Below are 22,909 nucleotides of genomic sequence, written 5' to 3' on the forward strand. Positions count from 1 at the left end.
GATGTAATCATTGTGATCTTTTGATCGGACTGATCTTTTACATTACATGCATCAGAGATATTTAACCCTGACAATAATTAATACTTTTTCTGTTTACTTATATTTTTGTATAACATCCTTCACCACACTACTGTTGTTGTTTCTTTTCTTTACCACACCACTCTATCTAATCTAGTATATTTTGTAATAAAAAAACAAAAAAAAAAAAAAAAAAAATAAAAAAAATTAAAAAAAGAGAGAGAGAGATTTGCATCACCTTAAAGTCCAATAACTCTTTTGTTGAGGGAAAAAATATATTCCCAAATCATGTGGACTTATTTTTTATGAAAGTTTATTTCTGCCATGTAATAAAAAAGATATGTATAAAAAAAAATTATTGCAACCTTTTATATCACTTTTTATTATTATTATTATTATTTATTTATTTATTTATTTTAGTTTTATTCTTGCAATTTGTACTTTTTCTTACAATTATGTCCTTTTTCCATAGAATTTGGATTTTGGACATCTATATTTTTTTAGACACCTGACCGCACACACATGCACAATTCTGAAAAAAAAGTCAGAATTGTGAGATAAAATATTACAGTAAACTTTTTTATATTTTTATTCTGCTTCCATAGAGTTTAAACTTTATCTCAATCACCATACCATTAAAGAAAGCAATGTGCTCCCATGGTGTATTTCCCTATGCACCAGGCCAAAATAAAGAAGACCGCGTCAGATTCTAGACAAAACCTCACTGACCCACAAAGTGAATATTGTAGGTCATCTGATGGCCATTGTCCCAGGCATACAGCACCTTATCTTTGGGATTGTAGTCCACTTGGGTGACAAAGGCATACTCATTAGTGAACGGCAAATGTGGAGTGGCCTCCGTGTTCGTGTGCGTATCGTAGGCATACAAAATCTCAGCCTCTTTCTGGTTGTACACGTCAATGCCGTACAGCACGCCGCATACGATGAAGCAGTTTCCGTACGAGCTGCGCTTCAGCCCAGTCCTCCATGTTGTCTCCTTCTTCATGGACAGGTCGCTTGGGTCCAGCTTGCTGATGACGATGACTTCGTGTTGCGAGTAGTCATAATCCAGCGCTGGGTAGATCACCCAGAGGCCACTCTCGTCAACGGCAAAATCGATGTCTGAATGTCCTCGCCATTTCCACGGTGTGGTGTCCTCATACACCGCATCATGAAGCTGAGTCCAAGCTGCCACGAAGCGCATGCGCAAGTCATATTTGATGATGTTTTTGGTGAAGGCTCTGTTATAATAAAAGGCACCATTGTAGACCACATGACCGGTTCCTATCCAGTTGTAGGGAAGCTTGAAGAGGTTACTCCAGCGACCTATCATTGATGAAGATATTCGAAAGATCTTGATTATGATACAGTCTGTTAAGCTTTATGCATGTATAATTTATATTATCTACACAATACAGGCCATCATGGAGCAATATTCTCAACTACATATCAGAGGAAAATTAAGAAGGAATGAATTGTGTTAGCTGATCGCATCTTTTATTTGAACATGCTGTCTGGTACATGGTACAATGCTTTTTCACTGCCTTTAGATCCTTAAACTGGATTGTGCATGTTTAGCAAGCAAGAACTGAAAGTGACAGAACTCTATTTAATTTGCCCGTCTTTGTTTTGCTGTTTTTTACCTTGTTTGAAATTCTCCAGGTTGCGGAACTCCACCAGGTTATTGCCGTAGTAGTAGTTCGTAACGTAGATCTTGTTGTCTTTGGCCACTGGGTCTTTCATCCAGGCTCCTTCATTCCGTCCATAACTGTGATGCTTCTCTGGCATCTCCACTGAAGCCAGTGTGCCCTCACAGTCTAAAGATTTACCTATTCAAAGAAATCAATAGAGATTCCCATGTATCTCCACACAGGTACCAGCATACTTAAAAAATACCGTTCAACAGTTTGGGGTCAGTAAGACTTTTGACTATGTTTTAAATGTGCTCTTATGCTCACCAAGTCTGCATTTGTTTGTTTAAAAATACAGTAAATTGTGAAATTGTATTACAATTTAAAATAATGCCTTTGTATTCTGATATATTTTAAAGTGTAATTTATTCCTGTGATGACAAAGCTGAATTTTCAGCATCATTACTGTCACATGATTTGTTGCTCAAGAAACATTTATTTGTATTTTCAATGATGAAAACAGATTTGCTGCTTAATATTTTTGTGGAAACCATGCTACATTTTATTTCAGGATGCGTTGATGAATAGAAAGTTCAAAAGAACAGCACATATTTAAAAAATAAAAATGTTTTGTAACATCAATTTAACGCATCCTTACTGAATAAATGTATTAAATTAAATTAACTTAAAATGAAAGGTATTCATTTAATTTTAAAACTCGTATATATATATATATAGTATATATATATATATATATATATATATATATATATATATATATATATATATATATATATATGAATAAATTGTACCTGCTTTGTGCAAGTGTGTCTTTCCTCCACTGTCCATTGCTTTCTCTGGTGCTGGTGTGAACAGGGTTGAATTCATGATAGACACTTCACTGGTGGTTGCTGGTGTGGTGCTTGTTGTTGTCACAGCAACAAGCGTAGTGGTTGTTGTTGGTGGTACAGTCGACATTATTTCAGACTCTTCCAAAACTAGCTTGGAGCCCCTTTTGTCCTCGGTTAGGTGGCCAGCGTGGGTTTTGGCTGAGTTTTCTAAAAAGAGCATAAGGAGAAAGCCAGGGCGGGTTTGAAAGGCAAACTACAACTCTTGGCTTGAAGTTTTACCACGAGCATTTCAGATTCCTCACATCAAAAGTATTATTAATGAGATGTTGCACTCGAAGAAACTTCCTGCATTGTAACCCGGTCTCTGCCTGCAACGCTTGGATTCGACATTCCTTCACTGAGCCCATTTCATCTCATGCCATGTACAACAGATCTCCGTAAGACAATGTCAGCGGAGAGACCCTAATCTGAGCCTCGTCTTCCTGCACTGTGGGAGCGTCTGGAACATTAAACATGTGGACATGAGCACAGGACACAAGTACATCAGATATTCATACACACTCCATCACTGCTATCTGTCATTCAAGGACACAGGGCCAGTACTGTAATAGTTTTGGACACCTCTGCAAAATTGTGATTATTTTCTCTTCCCTGCATGTCGCTGTTTTATATTTGGCTCTGGAAAGCACTGGAAATGATTTCATCCCAGAGGAAAGTTCTTGCTGATACTGCTTATGAAATAAAGAAATACAGAATAGCATTTCACTAAAATAACTCAAGTTTCTTAATGCCTCTCAAGAGATGCATATATAACTGGAAAGGAAGTTATAGATCCACTTTACTGATTTCAGGTCCAGATTGATGAGAAGAAAACCCCCTTTTTCCTTTGGATTTTAATGAGAAAGAAAATATTATTGACGAATTTTATAGAGGATATGTCGGAGAACCAATCTCGCTTACGAGAGGGTTGTGAAACTGTCTCTTGACTTTCTGCTCTTCTACCTCATGTAAGGTTTTATGGTCATGAGATGCACTGGAGAGTTCACAGAGCCTCGAGTCACAAAAAACTACAGGTGCACAAAACCTGTCCTCAAAAACTTTACATAAATAAAAATCAGGCTTATATTTTTAATTCAATTTGGACTATTTAAATGTATAACTGTAATGGGAAAAAAAAGACCTGTCTTAAAGAAAAAAGACTAGACTAACTTGTAAGACAGTGGCAAACTCAGGCTGAAACACATGCCTTGTTGCTAGGAGAGACATGACAAACGAAAACAATATTGGCTCTAAATATCCAAAATGTTTGATCTCCTCTGACTGGATGGAATCAAAGTCTGAAGCAGAGAAATCAGGGTGACCATCATACATTATGCAATTTTCTATGAAATCTGCAAAAGTCATCTTAATGTGTTCTGAGTAGTTGCCTCAAATCTCTCTGATGTTCAAGAATTTTGAAGTGTTTCACCCATTTTATCACCCACAGTAAAACCAATTCCTTTTGGATCTGGTAGAGCTACACTGAGGTGGTTTTCAGAAGAAATTAATTGAACACAGATGTGATGTGCACGGTCACCGTACCTCTCTCTCCTCTCCCCGCTGAATGGGACTCAGAGTTGTCTGTCTTGGATGCTTTGTAGTATGTGATCCCCCTGATGACTCCCGTCTGGTGCACTAAGGTCTTGGTTTTGCTGGTGGGGTCTGGCTTCACAGGTTTTGATGCTTTGGCAGAAGCCTCTTTCTTGGGCTTGACGGGTTTCTCTTTAGGCTGTTTGGGTGGAGGTTTGACAGCTGGGGGTTTCTTGTTGGGTGGTTTTATGACCTCCTTGGACTTTTTACTCTCTGTGCCCTGGGATCATACAGTTTTAAATTACAAGGCTGATCTTGTGCATTTGTGTGTGTGTCATAGTGTTGGAGAAAGTGTGTGTTACCTGTGCTTTACTGTCAGATGCTGCGTCTTTCTGTAACAGCTGTAGTCCCAGGCTGGAGATCTCTTTCTTGATGCTCACCATGATGTCAGAGTAGTTCTCATAGCGCTTTAGCTGATTGGACAGATTTACTACGCTGTCCCTTACAAAGTCATTCTCTCTGGTAAGGTTTGTCTTTATAGTCTATGAAGAGATGGTCAAAATAGTGTCAAACTTTTGTCAGTAACTTGAAGCCTAACTGATGCTTCACATTCAAGTCTGATCAGTCAGATGGTTACCTCTTCTAATGTGTTCATCTGAGCCACAACCTTGTTCATATAGGCATGGACCTTCATCAGATCCATACTGTACAATGTTCCTTCCAGCAGATCCACCATGGAATGGAGCTAAACACAAACACAGAATAATAAAGAGTGATTCTTTGAGCCAATATGATATTTGACATAAAAACACACTGTGCATTTACGCTTCAAGTAATATTAATTGGGATGGCTTGGATATTGCAACCAAATTTAGCTTTGGATAAATGGATTGGACTGTCTTCTTCCTATCAGTGTGTATAGGATGAACACTAGATATTCTGGTCTGGCCATGCTGGTTTCGTCTGGCCAGATGAGAACTGGCCCCTTGAATGGGGCTGATTTCTCCCAAAGTTTTTTTCTCAATTTCTGTCACGGATGGAGTTTTGATTCCTTGCCACTGTCGCCTATGGCTTGCTTAGTTGGGGATACTTAATTTCTGGCAATATTGTTGACTTGATTGCACAAATACTATTTGAAGAGAACTGAAATGATTTGGATGATGACTTTAACTGAACTATTGTCCTCCTACATTATCGACACACTACTTTCCTGTTTAACACTGTAAAGCTGCTTTGACACAATCTGTATTGTATAAAGCACTATACACAATATATATAAAGGTGACTTGACTTGACTTGACTATTCTTTGATATCAAAATCTGCCATGTGTATGTTTTTGGTTAAGCTCTGTGGACAGCATCTGCTGCATGCTGCTGATTACAATAGAAAACAAGTTAGACTCTTTTCACTTTGGAAAAATAAACAACAACAAAAAAATTGCTTTTGATGGGTAAATGATTTTCTGTTGTAATCGACAGCATCTGTGGCATGCTTTCAATTGAGAGAAAATCCCTTTGACTTCCAGTAGAAAGGTTATCTTGCGCTAATGCAACTTTTAATAAACACTGTACAAATTCAGGCCTGGACATGTTAAAAATACCAAATTAAAGCCTGAACATTCTACAAATGTCAGAGTACAGTCTTAACATCTTTGAAAAATGCTAAATTAAGATGGGGACATCTTAAAAAATGATAAATTCAGGCATGGCATCTTAACAAATGGCAAAGTATGACCTGGTCATTTTATAAAATGCCAAATTAAACACTGAACATCTTTAAAAAGATGCCAAAGTAAGGCCTGAACATCTCAGAAAATGTTAAAGGCTTCAACATCTTTAAAAAATTCCAAATGAACTCCTGAACATTTTTAAAAATGCAAAATTCAGGTCTGAATAGCTTGAAAAAGTGTTAAAAGTAAGGCCTAAACAAAAATTATCATGTATGTGATTAAGTATAGGTATGTCAGATATAGAACAGGGCATCATTTTTTACTGTCCGGGGTTTTGCCAAACTGCACTGTAGACAGTTTCACTGATTATAATGGGTTCTATCTGATTCTGTAGCCTATTCAATTCCAGTGTAGACACAGTGTTAAACACTTGCCAAATTAAGGCCTGAACATCTTAAATATCAATAAAAATCTCAGTTTTTAACAATTTGTCAATAAATTGTAAGTTAACCTTCTTAAAATGTTGGCCAACCTCAATAAGTCAAAGTAAATATGTGAGCTGCTTTATTCTGAATTTATTTAAATAATTTACTGTTACTAAATTGTATCTACAGTTTAAAAATTAACTTTTTGGTCTACTACAACTAGTTGTATGTACATGTTACAGATTTGTTGAGGTGGTACCATCCAAAAATCTCCATTTTAATGCTTTTAAAAAAATAATAGGAACTCAGTTTTTATTCAGTTGGTGGAAAGTTTCACTTAACTGGAGAATTCTTTTAAAGGAAAGCTTTTCTTTAAGTTCCTGACCTGAGGAAAATGCCAGTTTTTACCTTGAGTAGTTCAGGAGCTTGTTTCCTGAGTTTTTCTGTTCTCCATTCATTCTCACATGGGTTGAGTGAGGAGGGAGGAGCCGTGCAGGAACATTTACAGTCGGAGCCTGAGCTGACCGTCTCCACGCTGTAAAAATCATCCACTCGCAAGCTTCCGTCACGGAGCCTGGTGCAAGCCTCAATGCTCAACGGCCGCATCACACACTTACAGCGGCAGTCTGAACCCTCAGATACCATCCTGACCGGATCTGGCTCACCAAAAATCTGACAGAGACAGAGAATGTGAGAAGGTCAAATGAATATATAAGAAAAAATATACAACATGTTTTCGAAAAACTTTTTTGGCATAGTTATGATAAACAGTATACACTACCATTGAAAAGTTGGGGTCAGTAAGTTTTTTAAAAGTTTTTGAAAAAAGTTGCTTATGATTACCAACCCTGCATTGATTTGATCAGAAATTAAAACAGTAAAAACTGAAATATATTATAATTTAATATGTTAAAATTTTAAATAACTGTTTCTCTAATGTAATCTTTTTTTAAATGCAATTTAAAAAAAATTTCACATGAACCTACAGAAATCAAGAAACATTTCTTAGAAACAGGTCCTTTGATGAATAGAAATGTCAAAAGTACAGCATTAAAAATCTTTTGTAACAATGTAAAAGTCTCCTCTGTCACAGACCAATTTAATTTGTCTTTGCTGAATCAAAGCAAAAAAAATAAAACACACACACACACACACACACACACACACAGACACACACACACACACACACACACACATACATATATATATATAATTCTAATTCTATTTCTAACCAGCCTGGGGTGGGTTTCCCAAAGGCAACTATGGTTTCAAGTTCCTTCATTACTAATAGAGTAATAGAGTTCAGTGTAACTTGCGACCATAGTTAACACTACAACAATGCTTTTGGGAAATGCAACCCTTCACATCAACATCATACTAAATCCTTCAAGTGCTAGGGGAACTGCATGTTGTGCAATTGAGAACAAAACAAGTGTTCAACCCTTTCATGCCCCTCTTAAATAATCAGTTTAAAGCCTTTCTGCACTTTAGTATATGACCAAACAAAAAGCTGCTAATTTACATTGAAGAGTGTAAAAGACTTTGCCTTGAGCCCTGATGATCTGGAAGTGATCAGCCGTTACACTCTGGCCTGGGAGGAACCCACTGCAGTGAAACTTTACCAGGCCCTATAATGTTTGTCCACAATTTGAACTTCCCACCCATACCCTCTCACACACATACTTTTACTTGATGGATCTGTTCCATTTTACATCAGATTCAAATCTTATCTTCCAAGTCACACACACACAAAAACCTATCTAGTATCTGCATTTTATGAATCAAGACCACTACCTTTGGAGAAGACACTGAAAAAGATTCTTTCTCTCTCTCATGCATGCATCTGTTGTCAGTTAGTGCTAGCTTTTACCATGGCACTGGCTTTGAAGACAGCCTGGGGCTTGAGATTCCCATAAATTCAGCCCAGCGATGGGACCTGAGTGGATTTGCACCTTCTCCCATAAACAACTTGTTTTTAAAACACATCCTGCAGCACCACACAGTTTGACAGAACATCTCTTATTTCTCAATAACAGCCTTGCATGACATCCAGTGAGTTACATGTGAATATCATTTACAGAGTATGTACTTGCGCCATAAAGGAATAATTGGACTAATATGAGGCGTCATAAAAACCAGGTGTTGTTGAATATGGAAATTGTCCATATATGGTGCCGTGCTCTCGAAGATGTCAGCCATATGTACATCCAAAAGCTGCTCTCGTAATACTTACCTGACGCTGACAACACTAATAATCAATTGAGCTTCATGAACAGTAGCAGTAAAAGCTAAAAAGACAATGTGGAGCCATGGGGCAGAACCCACAGAGTCGACAAATGCACAATGATGGCATACAATTGAGAAAGAAGTAGTAAATGATGCACAGATGTGCTGCTTTTTTTTTTCTTAGACTGCCAAAAGAACTTGCTGCTGTTGAGTATGTACTGAAGACAGGAGTGTAAGAACTGAAAAGTTACAAAACCTTATTTGCTTGGCTTGTGAATATGAATTAGCTGCCATAACGCTCTACTCTATCAATTGGCAGAAGCTGTGCATTTTCTTAAGGCACAGTCCACTCAAATATGAATAATTCTGTCATTATTTACTCACACTCATGTTATTGTAAAACTGCATGACTTTCTTTCTTCTCTGGAACAAAAAATTAGATATTCCCAATGTTTCATCTATTTTTGAAAGTCAGTGGGGTCCAAAATTGGTTTAGAATGACATGAGGGTGAGTAAACGATGACAGATTTATCATTTTTGGGTGAACTATCCACCACTATCAGTTTTACTTTTCTTCCTGGTTGGCATAAATACATAAAGACAATATGACCCTGCATAAAAGTTGAAACACTATGACCTACTGTATTTGATTGACATTTGGCTCCGCCTCCATCTAAGAGTGGCCCTTTTGCTCTCTGACTGTTTGCCCAAAGAGCTCAGGCGTGTCGTCTATCTGTACTGAGATTTAGAGGTCTCTATAAATGCCCCGTCATGGTATACATGTGGAACTGCTTATAGGCAGTGAAATATTTCAGCATTTCATAAATTCTTCATTATAAGATCTGCTCCCTTTTTTAGAGACATCCATTTGTCTGATCTAGCAACTGCCACGTAGTCGGGTACAGCAGTGCTAAAGGCTCCCCAGAATAAAAGGACCTTTTGGGTTTTTCCGCTCTCAAAACACTAAATAGCAAATAAAGACACCATAGTGCTTTTCTAAACACCTGTTTGTTGTTAAGTGCTGCAAGATTGTCCTGAACCATGAGGTCATCGTGTGCAAAGGTTGCTAATGAGGTAATTTTTTTTTTATGTTAGTTTATAAGAATCCCTGATGATTAAATATGTATTTCTATAAAAATTCAAAAAAAACAAAAAAAAATTTGGGTAAAAAAACCCTTTTAAAAGGGCCCATCAAAAAAAAAAAAAAGTTTAAATAGAACCTAAACACTAAAACACCACCAAAAACACTTAAAAGAGGAAATGGAATTATACAGAATACCCATTTAAAAGAGCTAGTAAATTAAACATAAGTAAATAAAAGGGTGGTACTGTCACAATCCCTGCCTGTGTTCTGTGTCTCTAGTGGTGTTCACCTCATGTTTCCCTGCCATGCTGCCACCTTGTTAGTTGACGTGGACACTGATTAACCACGTCCTCCTTGTTACCTCGTTATCTTGTTTGCCCCTGTGTATAAAGCTGGGTGTGTCTCAGTCTGTCTTTGTCAGTTATTGTGGATGTTACACTTTTTTCCTTTGTGCCTTATTTTCCCCTATTACCTGTGTTTTGACCCCTGTGTTTTAGGTTGTGCTCTTGGAATACCCTTTGAATAAACTGCTGCATTTGGATCCACTCCCTTGCCTGCTCTTTGCCTGCCTAGCATCCAATCATAGTAGAATGACTGACCAAACATGGATCCAGCAGTAGCCCTTGTTCACCTACGCCAGGACCGGTTTTCCCTCGAGGACCATATTCAAAGGTGTTTAGACATTGGCAATAAATCAGACCTCCCTGAATTTGTTCTAATAGGCTTTTTCTGCTATGGTCTCAATGAACCACTCGTAGGCCCTGTCCCAAATGGCACACTTCATGTGGACTTTCGGTCTTGTGGACTTAAATTGCGCGTGCTCGCCGAGTCTACGGGTCCGTAGGCCGTCCCATTCAGCATTTTAACGCTCTGAAGTGTGCTCAGCAGCGCCCCCTTTGTACCCTTGAAGCGTTCCGAAGCCCGGTCTTGCCGCACACTTTAACTACCCAGGAATCCTTGCGAAATGCCAATCAGACAACGGATGGGAGGAGATTTCGCTTAAGAGCAATTGATGACATGGCTGAGAACGAAGGTTACATTTAAAATTTTACATGGTATATATCCAGCTAAAAGTGTGTTAGTGTCCATCTGTTTTGTAATTGTATATACACAAAAATGATTTTTGCTCAATGGAAAAATAATCTATTGTCCATCTGTTTTGTAATTGTATATACACAAAAAATTTTTGGGTGGATGTGGAAAATTTAATTAGAAGGAAAACAAATGTTATATTTATGATATATGTATGTATTATTCCAATTAAAATAACAATAATAATAATAATTTTAATTTTATTGTACAATTGTTTATTATTTTGGGAAAATTTCATATACACAAGAAGAAATGGTCAGGATCCAAGCCAAATTTTATTCATTTTCTTCAGGAGACAAAAGACTACTGCACCAGTTTGGAGAACATTATAAATAAAAAAGCAAGGAAGACTTGTCATATTCAGTTTTTTGATGAATCAATCAATGGTTTGTACACTCTGGCATGTTTTTTTTTTTTTCTGTGCATTAATATGTAAATTTCTGTCTATTATTGTATATTTCTGGTTTCTCGTTAAAAGAAAAAAAAAGGGTAGGTATCATTATGGTTTTTATGACCTAGTTGTACATTTTACCACCTGTTACGTAAAGTTTATACAAACATTATGGTCATCGACCAGTGGTTGATATCTCAAACATAATAATAGCGCGTTGAATAATACGATCACATTATGATTCATTAAATAAATATTACCGAATGTCAGGGCTTTACTGAGTCATATGTAAACCTAGTATTTATATTTAAACCTGCAAATTCATCTGAAACTCACGCACATGTTTGTTATGCGTTAAAATTGTAATTTTAGTTCAAATGGAACATAGGCAGCATATTCCCCGAACCTGCAGCTCCTGTCAAAAAAACAACCAGACCGTTATTTCCGGCGTGGCGATCGAGTCTGTCCCAAAAATACTTCTCAATGCACCCTCGTGGACTCTCGCCAAGGGCCCTATAGGTCTGCACTACATGACGTCACCAAAGTGTGGACTCTGAGGAAGTCCACAAGTCCGGAGTGTGCCATTTGGGACAGGGCTAGAGACTTCCTGGGCGAAAATGGTCCTTGAGGGTCTTTTCCCTTCTGTCTATGGGGTTGGGGAGGTCTAAATCGGAGGTCAAGGAGGATGCTACTCTTAAATCTTTTGGGGGTGGGGGCAGTGGTCAGGGAGCTCTGGTGGCCATGGAACTTGGCCAACCATGGTCTCCAGCAAGCCCCACGCTGGTGATTTGGCAGTTCAGTGATATCATTCCCCACTCCAGCACCTCTCCACAACATGGCCACTGCTGCAGAGCTTCTCCACAAGCCAGAGTCTACACCAAAAATGCCCTCCATGTCAGCTCCCAAGATGGCTACCATGCCACAGCCAGAATCAGCACCCAAGATGGCTGCCATGCCAGAGCTTCCACCCATCATGAAAGTTACACCAAGGTCTTCAGCCACCATGGACGACACACCAGAGTACCCAGGTACCATGGACAAAACCATTTCTGGTCATCATGGATGCCATGCCAGAGTTCCCAGTCATCATGATTGTTGCGTTTGAAGACTACAAGGCTTTCTATTAGTGTTTGAGGCTGGCTTCCAGTTTGGCGGACCCACCGTTGATGTCAATGAGAGCAGCTGGTATTCCAAGGCCTTCAGCACCAGCAGTTACTGAGGCAGTTCCCCTATCTACAGTGTTTCCAGTTATGGTGGTAGCTATCTGGTGTGTTTGGGCTGCATACTGTCCTCCAGCTTCTACATAATCCTTTCCTGAGCCATGTCCAGCCCTGGAATCCTTTCCTGAGCCAAGTCCAACCCTGGAATCCTTTCCTGAGCCAAGTCCAGCCCTGGAATCCTTTCCTGAGCCAAGTCCAGCCCTGGAATCCGCTCCAGTTCCCTCGTCATGGCCAGGAGTGCTGTTTCCTGGTCCTATGACTCTAGTGAGTCCAACTCTTTCTGAGGTGGCAGATTGCACTGCAGAACCACCCAAAGTGGTGGCATCCGCTCCAGCTCCTCCCAAGGTGGTGGCTTCTGGTGCAAAACCTCCAGAGGCGGCGGCATCCGCCTGTGAACTCTCTGCCTGTTCAGCCATGGCTAAGGAGGCTGTTTATGAACTCTCTGCCTGTCCTGTTTCGGCCACAAAGGCCATAGATAACCTCTCTGTGCTTTTTATTCCAGTCCAGCCTGATCCGCTGTGGTGGTTCCCTGCTCCATCAGCTCCACTCTGGTGGTCATCTTCTCCACAGTGGAAATCCTGTCTCATCTGCTCTACTTTGGTGGTCATCTGCTCCACCGTGGGGGTCTTCAATCCCATCTGCCCTGCTGTGGTGGTCGTCTGCACCGCCATGGGGATATTCTGTCCCTTTTGCTCTGCTGTGGTGGTCTTCTGCTCCGCCCTGGTGGATCTCGGCTCTGCCGGCTCGACCTTGGCTTCCTGCTCCACCTGCTCTGCCTCAGTCTCCAGGCCCTGCTCCCGCACTTGGACCTGGCCCTCTGTTACGTACCCAGTGCTATGTAAGCATACTTGTGTATATATAAAATACTTGCGTTTATTTGTATGTTCTGTTTCAGATGCGAAGCTCATTGGAGGATCTGCCTGTTACTCTACTGACATAGGATGCTGATGTCCGTGATTGAGCCGCCAATGGCCTGCAGCTGTGCAGTTTAAAAGAGACTAAAACTTTAATGGCAAAGAGAGACGGGGGGCTGGGCGAATGTGCGGCTCTGTGAAGACGTTCTCTCTCTTGAGAGAAGATCAGTCTGAGAGTTTGCTTTTGTTGTTAAGGTTCTGTCTTTGCAGTAGTTCACTTGTCGATTGATTTTGATGTGCGCGTTGCACTTGTTTGTCATCTGATCACCTGTTGTGAATTGTAAGTCTCTGAGTTGTGCAAGCTGTGTTGGAGAGGTTGTGAGTAAGGTAAGCATGTCGCGACATTTACATGTAGGTTTCTCTTGCTGTATTAGACACACTAGGTTAGAACGAGGTGCATTTTTTTTTGTATGTTTTTGTTTGATTGGTTAGAGTAGGGTTAGTCATGGCGTCTTGTACGCTGAAGATGTTGGTTTCTACATTTTCTGTTGATAATTTAGTTTGGTTAACTTTAGTTAGGGGGGAGTTTGTTTTGTTTAGTTTTTTTAAGCATCTCTCTCGCTCCTTCCTCTCCAATTTGTTTCCGTCCGTTATTCATTTGATTGTGCATATTATATTACTCTACTACTTCATCCTCTTTCAAGCACTGTAAAAAGAAAACATTAAAAACATAAATTACTGTCTGTTTTGGTGGCGGCATTTTTCTTCCCTGGTGCAGTTTCCTTCCCATCTTGATATTCACACAATTTTAAAATTTGTATGTTATGTCTCAATGTTCCTAGACGAACCATGATTAATTAACTGGGGCGTAACACCCTCTATCCCTCCTCCGATCCACCTCCCTCCTGGACTTTAATCTATTCTGCTTTAGGAGTGTCTGGAAGCCACTCCTTAGGAGGGGGGCTATGTCACAATCTCTGCCTGTGTTCTGTGTCCCTAGTGGTGTTCACCTCATGTTTCCCTGCCATGCTGCCACCTTGTTAGTTGCCATGGACACTGATTAACCACGAGTCAAGGCGTCCCCCTCCCCCCACCCCCACTGTTATCTTTTTTGCCCCGTGTATAAAGCTGGGTGTTTTGTATTTGTCAGTCGTTGTGGATGTTACCCCGTTTTCCTTCGTGGTTTCTTTGTGCCTTATTTTCCCTGCTTGGTTTTGTTTGGACTAATTACCTGTTGACCCCTGTGTTTTGGATTGTGCTCTTGGAATAAACTGCTGCATTTGGATCCGCTCCCTTGCCTGCTTTCTGCCTGCCCAGCATCCAAACATAACAGGTACACCATTTGCTGACATGGCTATTTTGTATGTAATTAAATATTGCTCAGAAATAAAACAAATACAATAAATGCTATTAACAGCATATGATGTCAAATTTTGTGGTCATGTCACTATTACATCGATTTCTACCAACCTATATTTAAACTATATTACTACAGTTTCTTTAAAGGGGTCAAATTATGCAATTTCAAATTTTCCTTTCTCTTTTGAGTGTTACAAGATGTTCATGCATAGATAAGAATCCCTAAAGTTGCAAAGACTAAAGTCTAAAACCCAAAAAGATATTCTTTATAAAAGTTAAGACTCGTCCACACCCCCCTAAGACGCCTCATTCAAAAACGCCCCCACATATCTACGACAGTATGTGGGAAGATTTGCATAATGCAGCCAAAATGTTCACGCAAAGAAAGAAGGCGTAACTTTACTATGTTGTGGAGACGCTGTGTGTTTCGTTGCAAAAGCGAAAATACTTTGTTTGGCCTTCCAAAAGAGGACACAACTAGAAAACAGTTCAACCCAAATATTCAGATGTGTGCAGCACATGTTATGGAGGACTGTTTCCTGATACTGGGAGAGTAGACTACAATGCTGGCTGTTCTGACACACAGACTGTAAGTACGTTTACATATTTAAAGCATTTGCTACTGATGATTCAAACGTGAGTTTTGAGCTGTGTAGAGTAGCGCTTGTTGTTTGTTTCTCCGATCACAAATGCAGACATGGTTTTGTTTACGCAGCGTGATACGCAACGTGTAAAAAGACAATATAACTCATTATAATCAGTAATTATGTCCCCACTGGATACAACAAATGCCTCGTTTATAATGGCTTTTAATGTTTTTGTCTCATCGCTCCGAGACTTGGCATCACAGTATTGCAAGGAGCGTAATGTTTCCGTCACACGCTTGAGGTGTTTGGCCAATCAGTGTACACCTCGCGTTTCAGACCAATGAGCTTCGTTTTAAATGACACATTTCAGAAGGTGGGGCATAGAGGAGAAACCATAATATACATTGTGGAAAATTTGTTTTTGTAACCTTAAACTGCATAAACACATTTCATTACACAAAATACACAAAATAATGTTCTTTTTAGCAGCGTCATCGAGCCCTTTAAAAAAATCAAATACCATTTTGTAATCAATAATAATCAATTTCATACCATTTATTTTAACACAAATTAAGTTAATCAGGTTTTTTAAAAAAAAAGAAGAAAGTATATTTTAAATCAGCACTTACTTTGAGACCAGGAAAGAATTTCCTCATTTAACTCATTTTCCTATTTTACCTATAAAAAATCTGTAAAAATAGGGTACAATTAACTGTATTAGAATGAAGAAATTTTCTGTATGGATTTTTTGCAGGTGTTTACCTGTAATTTTGCATTGCATTGTATTTTAGAGTTAACGGAAATGTCAGTATAATTAATGAATAATGTCCAGACAGAAAATTACCACTACATTTCCTTTTTTTTTTTTTTTTTTTTTTTTGTAGCATGTGGCATGGCACTAAAAATAAGAGATGGATCAAAACTCTTAATAACAGGCTTAAAGTTCAAGTCCTTCTGGAGACTTTAATCATGTAGTTCCATGACAACCGCACAATACTGCACACGGGATGCCACACAAAAACTGAGAAACTGTCAGCTTGAAGTGGAAGGATTAAATAAAGCTTTGCTGTTCTTTTATGTAAGCTCAGACTGATGGGGACATTAAAAAAATATTTATTCAGACAGTAATTTGCCCAACTTCTCAAAAACACATTTCATCATCTGTTGAAATAACCCCAGAATGGCTTCCATTGTTCAAGTTTTGAGTTAATTAGGTGAAAAGTCCTGTAACACTTGTGTCTAGGGGGCTTTGACAATAAGAGCCCTTGTTAACCAGAATGAAAGAGTGTGTTATGGTCATTTTGGTGTGTATGCATCAGGCATCAAGGCATGCTCAGTTCTTTATATGCTCTCTATAAGCTATCTAATATAATCTAAGGTATAGCTTCCCTAATACATGCACATATGCATTATATCACACCAAGGACTTAGTATAGAATACTTAGAACCATGTGATATTTCAGTTTTTCTTTTTTAATAAATCTGCAAAAATGTCAACTATTCTGTGTGTTTCTGTCAATATGGGGAGCTGTGTGTACATTGAGGAAAAAAATTAACTTACATGATTTTAGCAAATGGCTGCAATATAACAAAGAGTGAAAAATTTAAGGGGGTCTGAATACTTTCCGTACCCACTGTATATATAATTAACTAAATTAATAGCATTCCAACAATTGTAGGTCATGCAAACAAACACATTTGTTATCTAAACCTGCTACACTGGCATGGTCTAACTGTAGCAGTGTACCTCACAACTGACCAAACAGGGAATAGGCTGCTATCCTGAGATAAGATTTCCAAAAATACTTGGCAGGAGCAGTTGTCAACATTGGCCGTTTTCCTGAAAAGCCTCTTAACCCAATAACCTCATGCCTGGTGAAGCAGTTCAGGTTATGAGTCTGATCTCTCTTTCAATGAAGTGTTGTCAGTGGCCGGCTCATCTTCTTCCTTTAATCTAAGGCTTTGAAACAACACTAAACCAAGTTTATGGCTAGAATTCAAGATTATCCCACACTAAAAGAAACATGTGAAACTGTCTAGAGCATTCTGAAATTACAAAGATCTCTTTGATGTGCACCAGGGTCACGGTTCATATCAAGCGTGTTCAACTGCAGCTATCACAGCCTTGAAGACACTTTCTCATTAAGACTGAGACACAATAATGGATCTAGATCTGAAGAGACAGCAAGACTCTCCATCACTCCATTCCAGGAAACACACAGATAGACACATGCTATTAGGACAGACGTGTCAATTAGCCCCAAACTAGTTTAGAGAGCACTTGTGGATTTTGGGGACACACCGCTACATTCCAGCTGAGGCTGTTTATGTGTCTCTCTCTGAACCTCAATCACTAAATGCTCTCAGTCTCAGCACAGCCAAGAGATGCGAGACCGAGGAAGTCAAACAGATGGTTCACACTCAACAGAGTCAGACTCAGATACTGCAATTTCATTAAATGCTATCTGATTATAAAACAAGCTTTCTTAACCTTTGCATGTTTGTATTCCCTTGTGAAAGTACCCTATAGCATACTTTTAATTAGAATATGAAAAAACACTAAAAAACATTCAACTTAAGTGTGAACTGAATCTAATGTTTTCAGACACTTATGTTTATGTTAATTCCAATTAAATTCAAATGTATTATAGTTTAAGTTTATACTTTATATATATATATATATATATATATATATATATATATATATATATATATATATATATATATATATATAATATATAAATTTATAGTTATACTTTTTATAACTTTTTATTATGTCAATAACTGTCTTTGAAATAAGATTGTATACTGCCGGATGTACTGATAAGCATTTACAGCAAACTAAATTATACTTTAATGTCATTTGTAGTACACATTTAATAAAATTAAGCACACTTCTTTTGAACAACGGTTTATCTGCCACTCTCCTCATTTCAAAACACCAAAATGTAATTTAAGGGTGACTAATGCATAGTTACAGACAAGGGGTGTTCATAGATTTGATGCAAAACTTTTTTTGGTTTTATCCAATGAGAGCAACGGCAATATAATATAAACCACCATCAATGTTTAATAATGAGTTACATGTATTACTAATAGTTTAGCATAACCAGCTCTTTTGTAAATAATATATGCTGTTTCTCTGCCCTCTGTATGGCATGAACATGAAGAATTCAGGCACCAGAAAGGATTTTATCCACTAGTCATTGGGACACTGATGAGTCAGTTTCCAAAACGATTACGTGTTTGTTCATTAAAACATCTCCATTATTTATCATCAACAATGCTGCACAACACAGGAGGACACATGATTTGTTTTGATTTGCATGACTTGTTTTGTTTATCATGCATCTGAGTATGATGATCACTAGTTTTTACACTGCTTTGTTGGAATTTTAAGGAGTGAATGTTTGAGAAAACTGGAACGATTTTGAAAGTGGAACTGACCTAGAAATGTCTGACTCCCTGGAGAGTGCACTGACTAACTAGGGAGCTGATTGAGACACACCCATAGTTCATAAATCTAACTGAATGCTGTTTACGGTTACCAGAGGGCTTGCCATATTTAGATAATATGTATAATAGCTTATCCAATCAAAATATAGCATAAGAACTATTCATTTTATAGTTAAAAACCCATGTATTCAAAATGTACATCACAAAATTACGATAATTTGTTGATTTAACAGAGAGTGCAGAAAGCACTTGAAAATGAATGCCGAGAAACCAAATGTTTTAAACAAAGTTGCTGCAAATAGCCCAAGTTCATGCTGGCAAATAAACACTAACCAAACATCATCTGTTGTGGTAGGTCATGAGTTATAATAGTGCTGGATGCACGGTAGCTTTCAACAGAAGGGCCACTAAAAGTCCAGTTTTCAGTCACCATACAACCAGTGCATTTCCTGTTCATTCGCTGAGCACACTAAGGTTAAAGATCAAGTCTTACATAAAGGTCTATATAAAAGAAGACTGGCATTGTTGCAGCATTCTGAGGTTCACTGTCTGGTCTGGATAAAAATATGACAGCCCTTCAGCTATTATGGCCATCATTACCGTGACGGCTCGGTAAAAGATGTGACGCATTAAATGGGACACAGATGTCCCCAGTTATTTCTAGTTTAAATCTTGTGGTAGAAGTGTTACGACAGTTTCATAAACATGAACTGCCTCAGTCTTTGATTGGCATTGTGTGAGGTAATGTTCCATGAAACTACAACCAATAGAGTTTGATATTAACAAAACACAGTGGCTGACCTTGCCATGCCTCTGTTCTGTTTTAGTATCAACCCTATAATTCTTCATCCCTCCATCCTCCATTCTCTGCTCTTCTTATGATCTCTCATGGGTAACTCTGGGATTGTTTCTGAACCCTCTGAATTAAACTTACCTGCCTGGCATCCTTTCCGAGACCTGTTCTAATTTTCGGCATGTTGTGCTAATAATAGTATACCTGACATGTTAATGTTTAATGGTTTTGAAGTTAAAAATACATTAAAATACATTAAATGTATTTTTAAATATATGTAAACATTAATAATGATTTTGAATTTAAAAAAGAATTTGAATTCATGATATATATATATATATACTTTTATTTGTATATATATATATATATATATATGTATATATATATATATATATATATATATATTGATTTAGCTTTGATTTATTTTTATTTCCATTATAGTAATTTTAGTACTTCAACAAACTTATGATTTGTTTTTTAGTTAAAAATAGCAATACTGTGAGCATATGGCCATATTAACATGAAGTGTAACAATGCTGTATTAGGCCTCAACTAACTTCTCAATTACCTAAAATAATACTAAAAGTGTTTATAACAATAGAAATGTTTACAACAATAACAGTGTACACAAATATATTTAAAGTGTAATGAAATCATGCTTTTTACTTGATTTTTTTTTTACACCACATCAGATATTACATCAAAAATGTTTTTGAAATAAACCCTCTACTAGATGGCAGATGAATGCCTAAAGAACAAATACATTTGTCACATTTATAATAAAATATGATATTTTTATAAACACCAATTTTTAGGTTTCACAAAATTTTCAGTTAATTATCCCACATGAGTAACAGGTTTTTGTTATCACAGCCCTGCCTATGCTGTTTTAACCTCCTCAACTCTTCACACATTTAACCAACAACAAAGACGTTTCAAAAAAATTCAAAACATAACACAATTAGTTAGGGTAACTGAGGTGTTGACTATCATTTACAATGAGTCAAGATCTCTCTCTCTCTCTCTCTCTCTCTCTCTTTCTCTCTCTCTCTCTCTCACACACACACACACACACACACACACACACACCGACACACACACACACCACACCCAGTCAGGGTAGGGCATGTTTCTGTGGGACCAACAGGGCTGCTCTTAAGTGCTACAGCTGTGTAAGCAGACATATATTGTTTTTAACCCCAGCAGAACTCGACTCCAATTACCATACTAGGCATCGAGCCCAAAACACACTCACACACCCTATCAGGGTCAGTTTTGAAACAAATGTCGTGGTTTTCTGAGGAAATGTTGGTCATGCTGTCTGGCCAAAAACTTTATTGAAGGACATCTGTCTCTGGTTGTATCAGCAGCATCAGCTGCGCTGTTAACACAGCTAAAGGTTTGATATACTCACTCATCTGAGTCATCTTTACTATTCAGTAAAGTGTTTTACAATGTATTGTGCATGTAAACTATTAAAACATGCTGCTTAGCATTGTAGCCAGTTCTCACAATGTTAGCCCAAAAAAGCTGGACTGGATTTACAGTAAGGTCAGGGGTCTAAAAATGCCAATTAAATTATATTGCCATGCCATCTCAAGGATTAAAGATTGGAATGTACTGGCAGTGCCAGGAATCATTTAGGCCAGGACATATGTGCCAAAATATGTTGCCTACAGCTCTGGGAGTGGAGATTGTGTGAGAAAGCTGATTTGTTAAGTGTTGTTTGACTTATTCTGAGTGATCTGTCTGTGAAAATGACTGTGAAAACCCCCATTCTCATGGGCTTTTCTGTCCAGTTGCAGCACTCTTGTACTCTGATCTGGAACGCTATGAACATGTACAAGTGGAGTGATGCAAATTCCAGTGCTGCTGGACTAAATATCAGCACTCTTGGAAAGGCATTTGACCAATTAAATTCAAGCACCAGAATAAACTGTTGTATTGGCACTATATAATATAATATAATATAATATAATATAATATTGTTAAAAGCAATATTTTTTATTTGAAATTAACTTATGTTTTCTGTTTACTATTTGATATTATTATATTTTAAATATTTTTAAAATTATATTTTAAAATGTCATTTAGATCAATGCTGAAAACAATCGTGCAGGGTTTTTTTTTTTCAGGACACTTTGATGCTTTAATAGAGGTCAGAAGAACTGCATCTATTTAAAATAGTGCTTTATGTATATACATACAGTCACTTCATCAGTTTAATGCTTACATGCGTTGCTGAATAAATGTGTTTAAAAAAAATTAAACAAACTTACTGACCTCAAACTTTTGAACAGAAGTGTATAATGAGGTTTCATGTTCCCGGCTCCTTTATTAAAACAGATTAACATTATACATTTCACATTTCATTAACGCTGATTACAGGATACGTCGTTTCACAATCCCCAGATGAATTTTTCACAATTTCAAAATCTCAGTAATTCTGCCAATACAGACACTCCCATCCATTGCGATTACAAAATCAAGAAAATACTGTATGCTCTTAATAATCTGTCTGGAGATTTGAAGTCTTCAGCTCATCCAAAAACACCATGCGCAACAAACGAATGGCATGCCAATGCTAAAGAAAAATGTATCTAGTAATCAGATGATAAATGCACTTGTCAAGTCGGTAATCGAAACGAGATCGAATCAAAGAAATTTAAATCATACACTAATAATCATGTTTAGCTATTGCAAAAGTGCATTTAGCATTCCAAGCTCTGCGTAAAATGTAAGCGTGTTGTTCAAAATAAAAGGAAATATACCAATGAAACACATCTTACCTTGCTCATAGCTTTTGCATCTCTGGCCAAAAACAGCACATAAGTTAAAATGCTTGCGCAGATCCACATTTTTCATTAACTAACCCAAGTCCCTTTTTTTGCACAGCTGCCACTTTATGATATGATTTGGCGTCTCTGAAAGCACCTGTATCCTTAGCCTGGAATTATGAGTCTAGATCCACTAGAATACAGGTTTACAGCTCCATGATTACAGGTCGGTGCCATGCAGAGTTGTGTATGTTGTGACACGCAGGTCGAGTTTTGCTCCGCGCAGTTCTGCGATGAACGCGCGCGCACACCTACCATCACCATCTCTGACGCTTTGTGCCAGTGCGAGGAGAGGAAGCGCTGGCTGCACTTGTGCTACAGTGTTGCTGTGTTACTTTCCAAGAACATTAAAAGGTGACTGCTGACAAATAATTATATTTAAATAAAAAGTTATGTATAAGCTATTTCGTGCTTAATATTAAATAGCCCACATAATACTAAAACAGGTGTTTCTTTGTTCATGTTATTCCTATATTAATAATAATCGTATCGGTATTACTAATGTTGGACATATTAGTGTATAAAATACTAACAATATGCTTTATATTTTCAGTGACATAATGGGCAGCCTCAAGCAACCTTCAAGTGAAGTATTCGTTGTTGTATAGCGCCATCTGTCAGTTAATAGGCTATTAAATAAATTGCAATAATAATAATAAATACATTAACAGTGCCTTAACTCTAAAGCATTGTGTTTTCAGGGCCTGCATTTTTGTGGGGCTGAAATTCAACATAATTGTATATCTGTAAATATTTCAACTGGAAAAAATGTACACACACATTTTCATTATTCAGAATCATAACTAGAAAGAGCTTTATTGCCACGTGTATTTACACACACAAGAT

The 22,909-nt window shown here is 37.8% G+C and overlaps 1 protein-coding gene across 1 annotated transcript; it reads right to left on the reverse strand.

Annotated features, from left to right (window-relative positions):
* Positions 1-208: 208 nt before the first annotated feature.
* On the reverse strand, positions 209-22,327 carry LOC109094749 (olfactomedin-like protein 2A). The gene is made up of 8 exons (XM_042762581.1): positions 22,016-22,327; positions 6,573-6,836; positions 4,707-4,814; positions 4,432-4,611; positions 4,082-4,349; positions 2,462-2,707; positions 1,662-1,847; positions 209-1,344 (listed from the first exon to the last, which is right to left on the reverse strand). Exons 1-8 carry the CDS (start codon positions 22,082-22,084, stop codon positions 740-742), a joined length of 1,926 nt encoding a protein of 641 aa, XP_042618515.1. The 5' UTR covers positions 22,085-22,327; the 3' UTR covers positions 209-739.
* Positions 22,328-22,909: the final 582 nt, after the last annotated feature.

Source organism: Cyprinus carpio, chromosome A8 (genome assembly GCF_018340385.1).
Source record: "Cyprinus carpio isolate SPL01 chromosome A8, ASM1834038v1, whole genome shotgun sequence".
Classification (NCBI taxonomy): Eukaryota; Metazoa; Chordata; class Actinopteri; order Cypriniformes; family Cyprinidae; genus Cyprinus; species Cyprinus carpio.

What these genes read in the sequence shown, in the direction of transcription:
- LOC109094749 (XM_042762581.1), bottom strand. Translation starts at nt 22,084, where the DNA reads ATGTGGATCTGCGCAAGCATTTTAACTTATGTGCTGTTTTTGGCCAGA. An exon ending in AAGCTCCTGAACTACTCAAG is followed by an intron (nt 4,815 to 6,572) that starts GTAAAAACTGGC and finishes GTTTGTGTTTAG; the next exon opens with CTCCATTCCATGGTGGATCT. An exon ending in GACACACTTGCACAAAGCAG is followed by an intron (nt 1,848 to 2,461) that starts GTACAATTTATT and finishes TTCTTTGAATAG; the next exon opens with GTAAATCTTTAGACTGTGAG.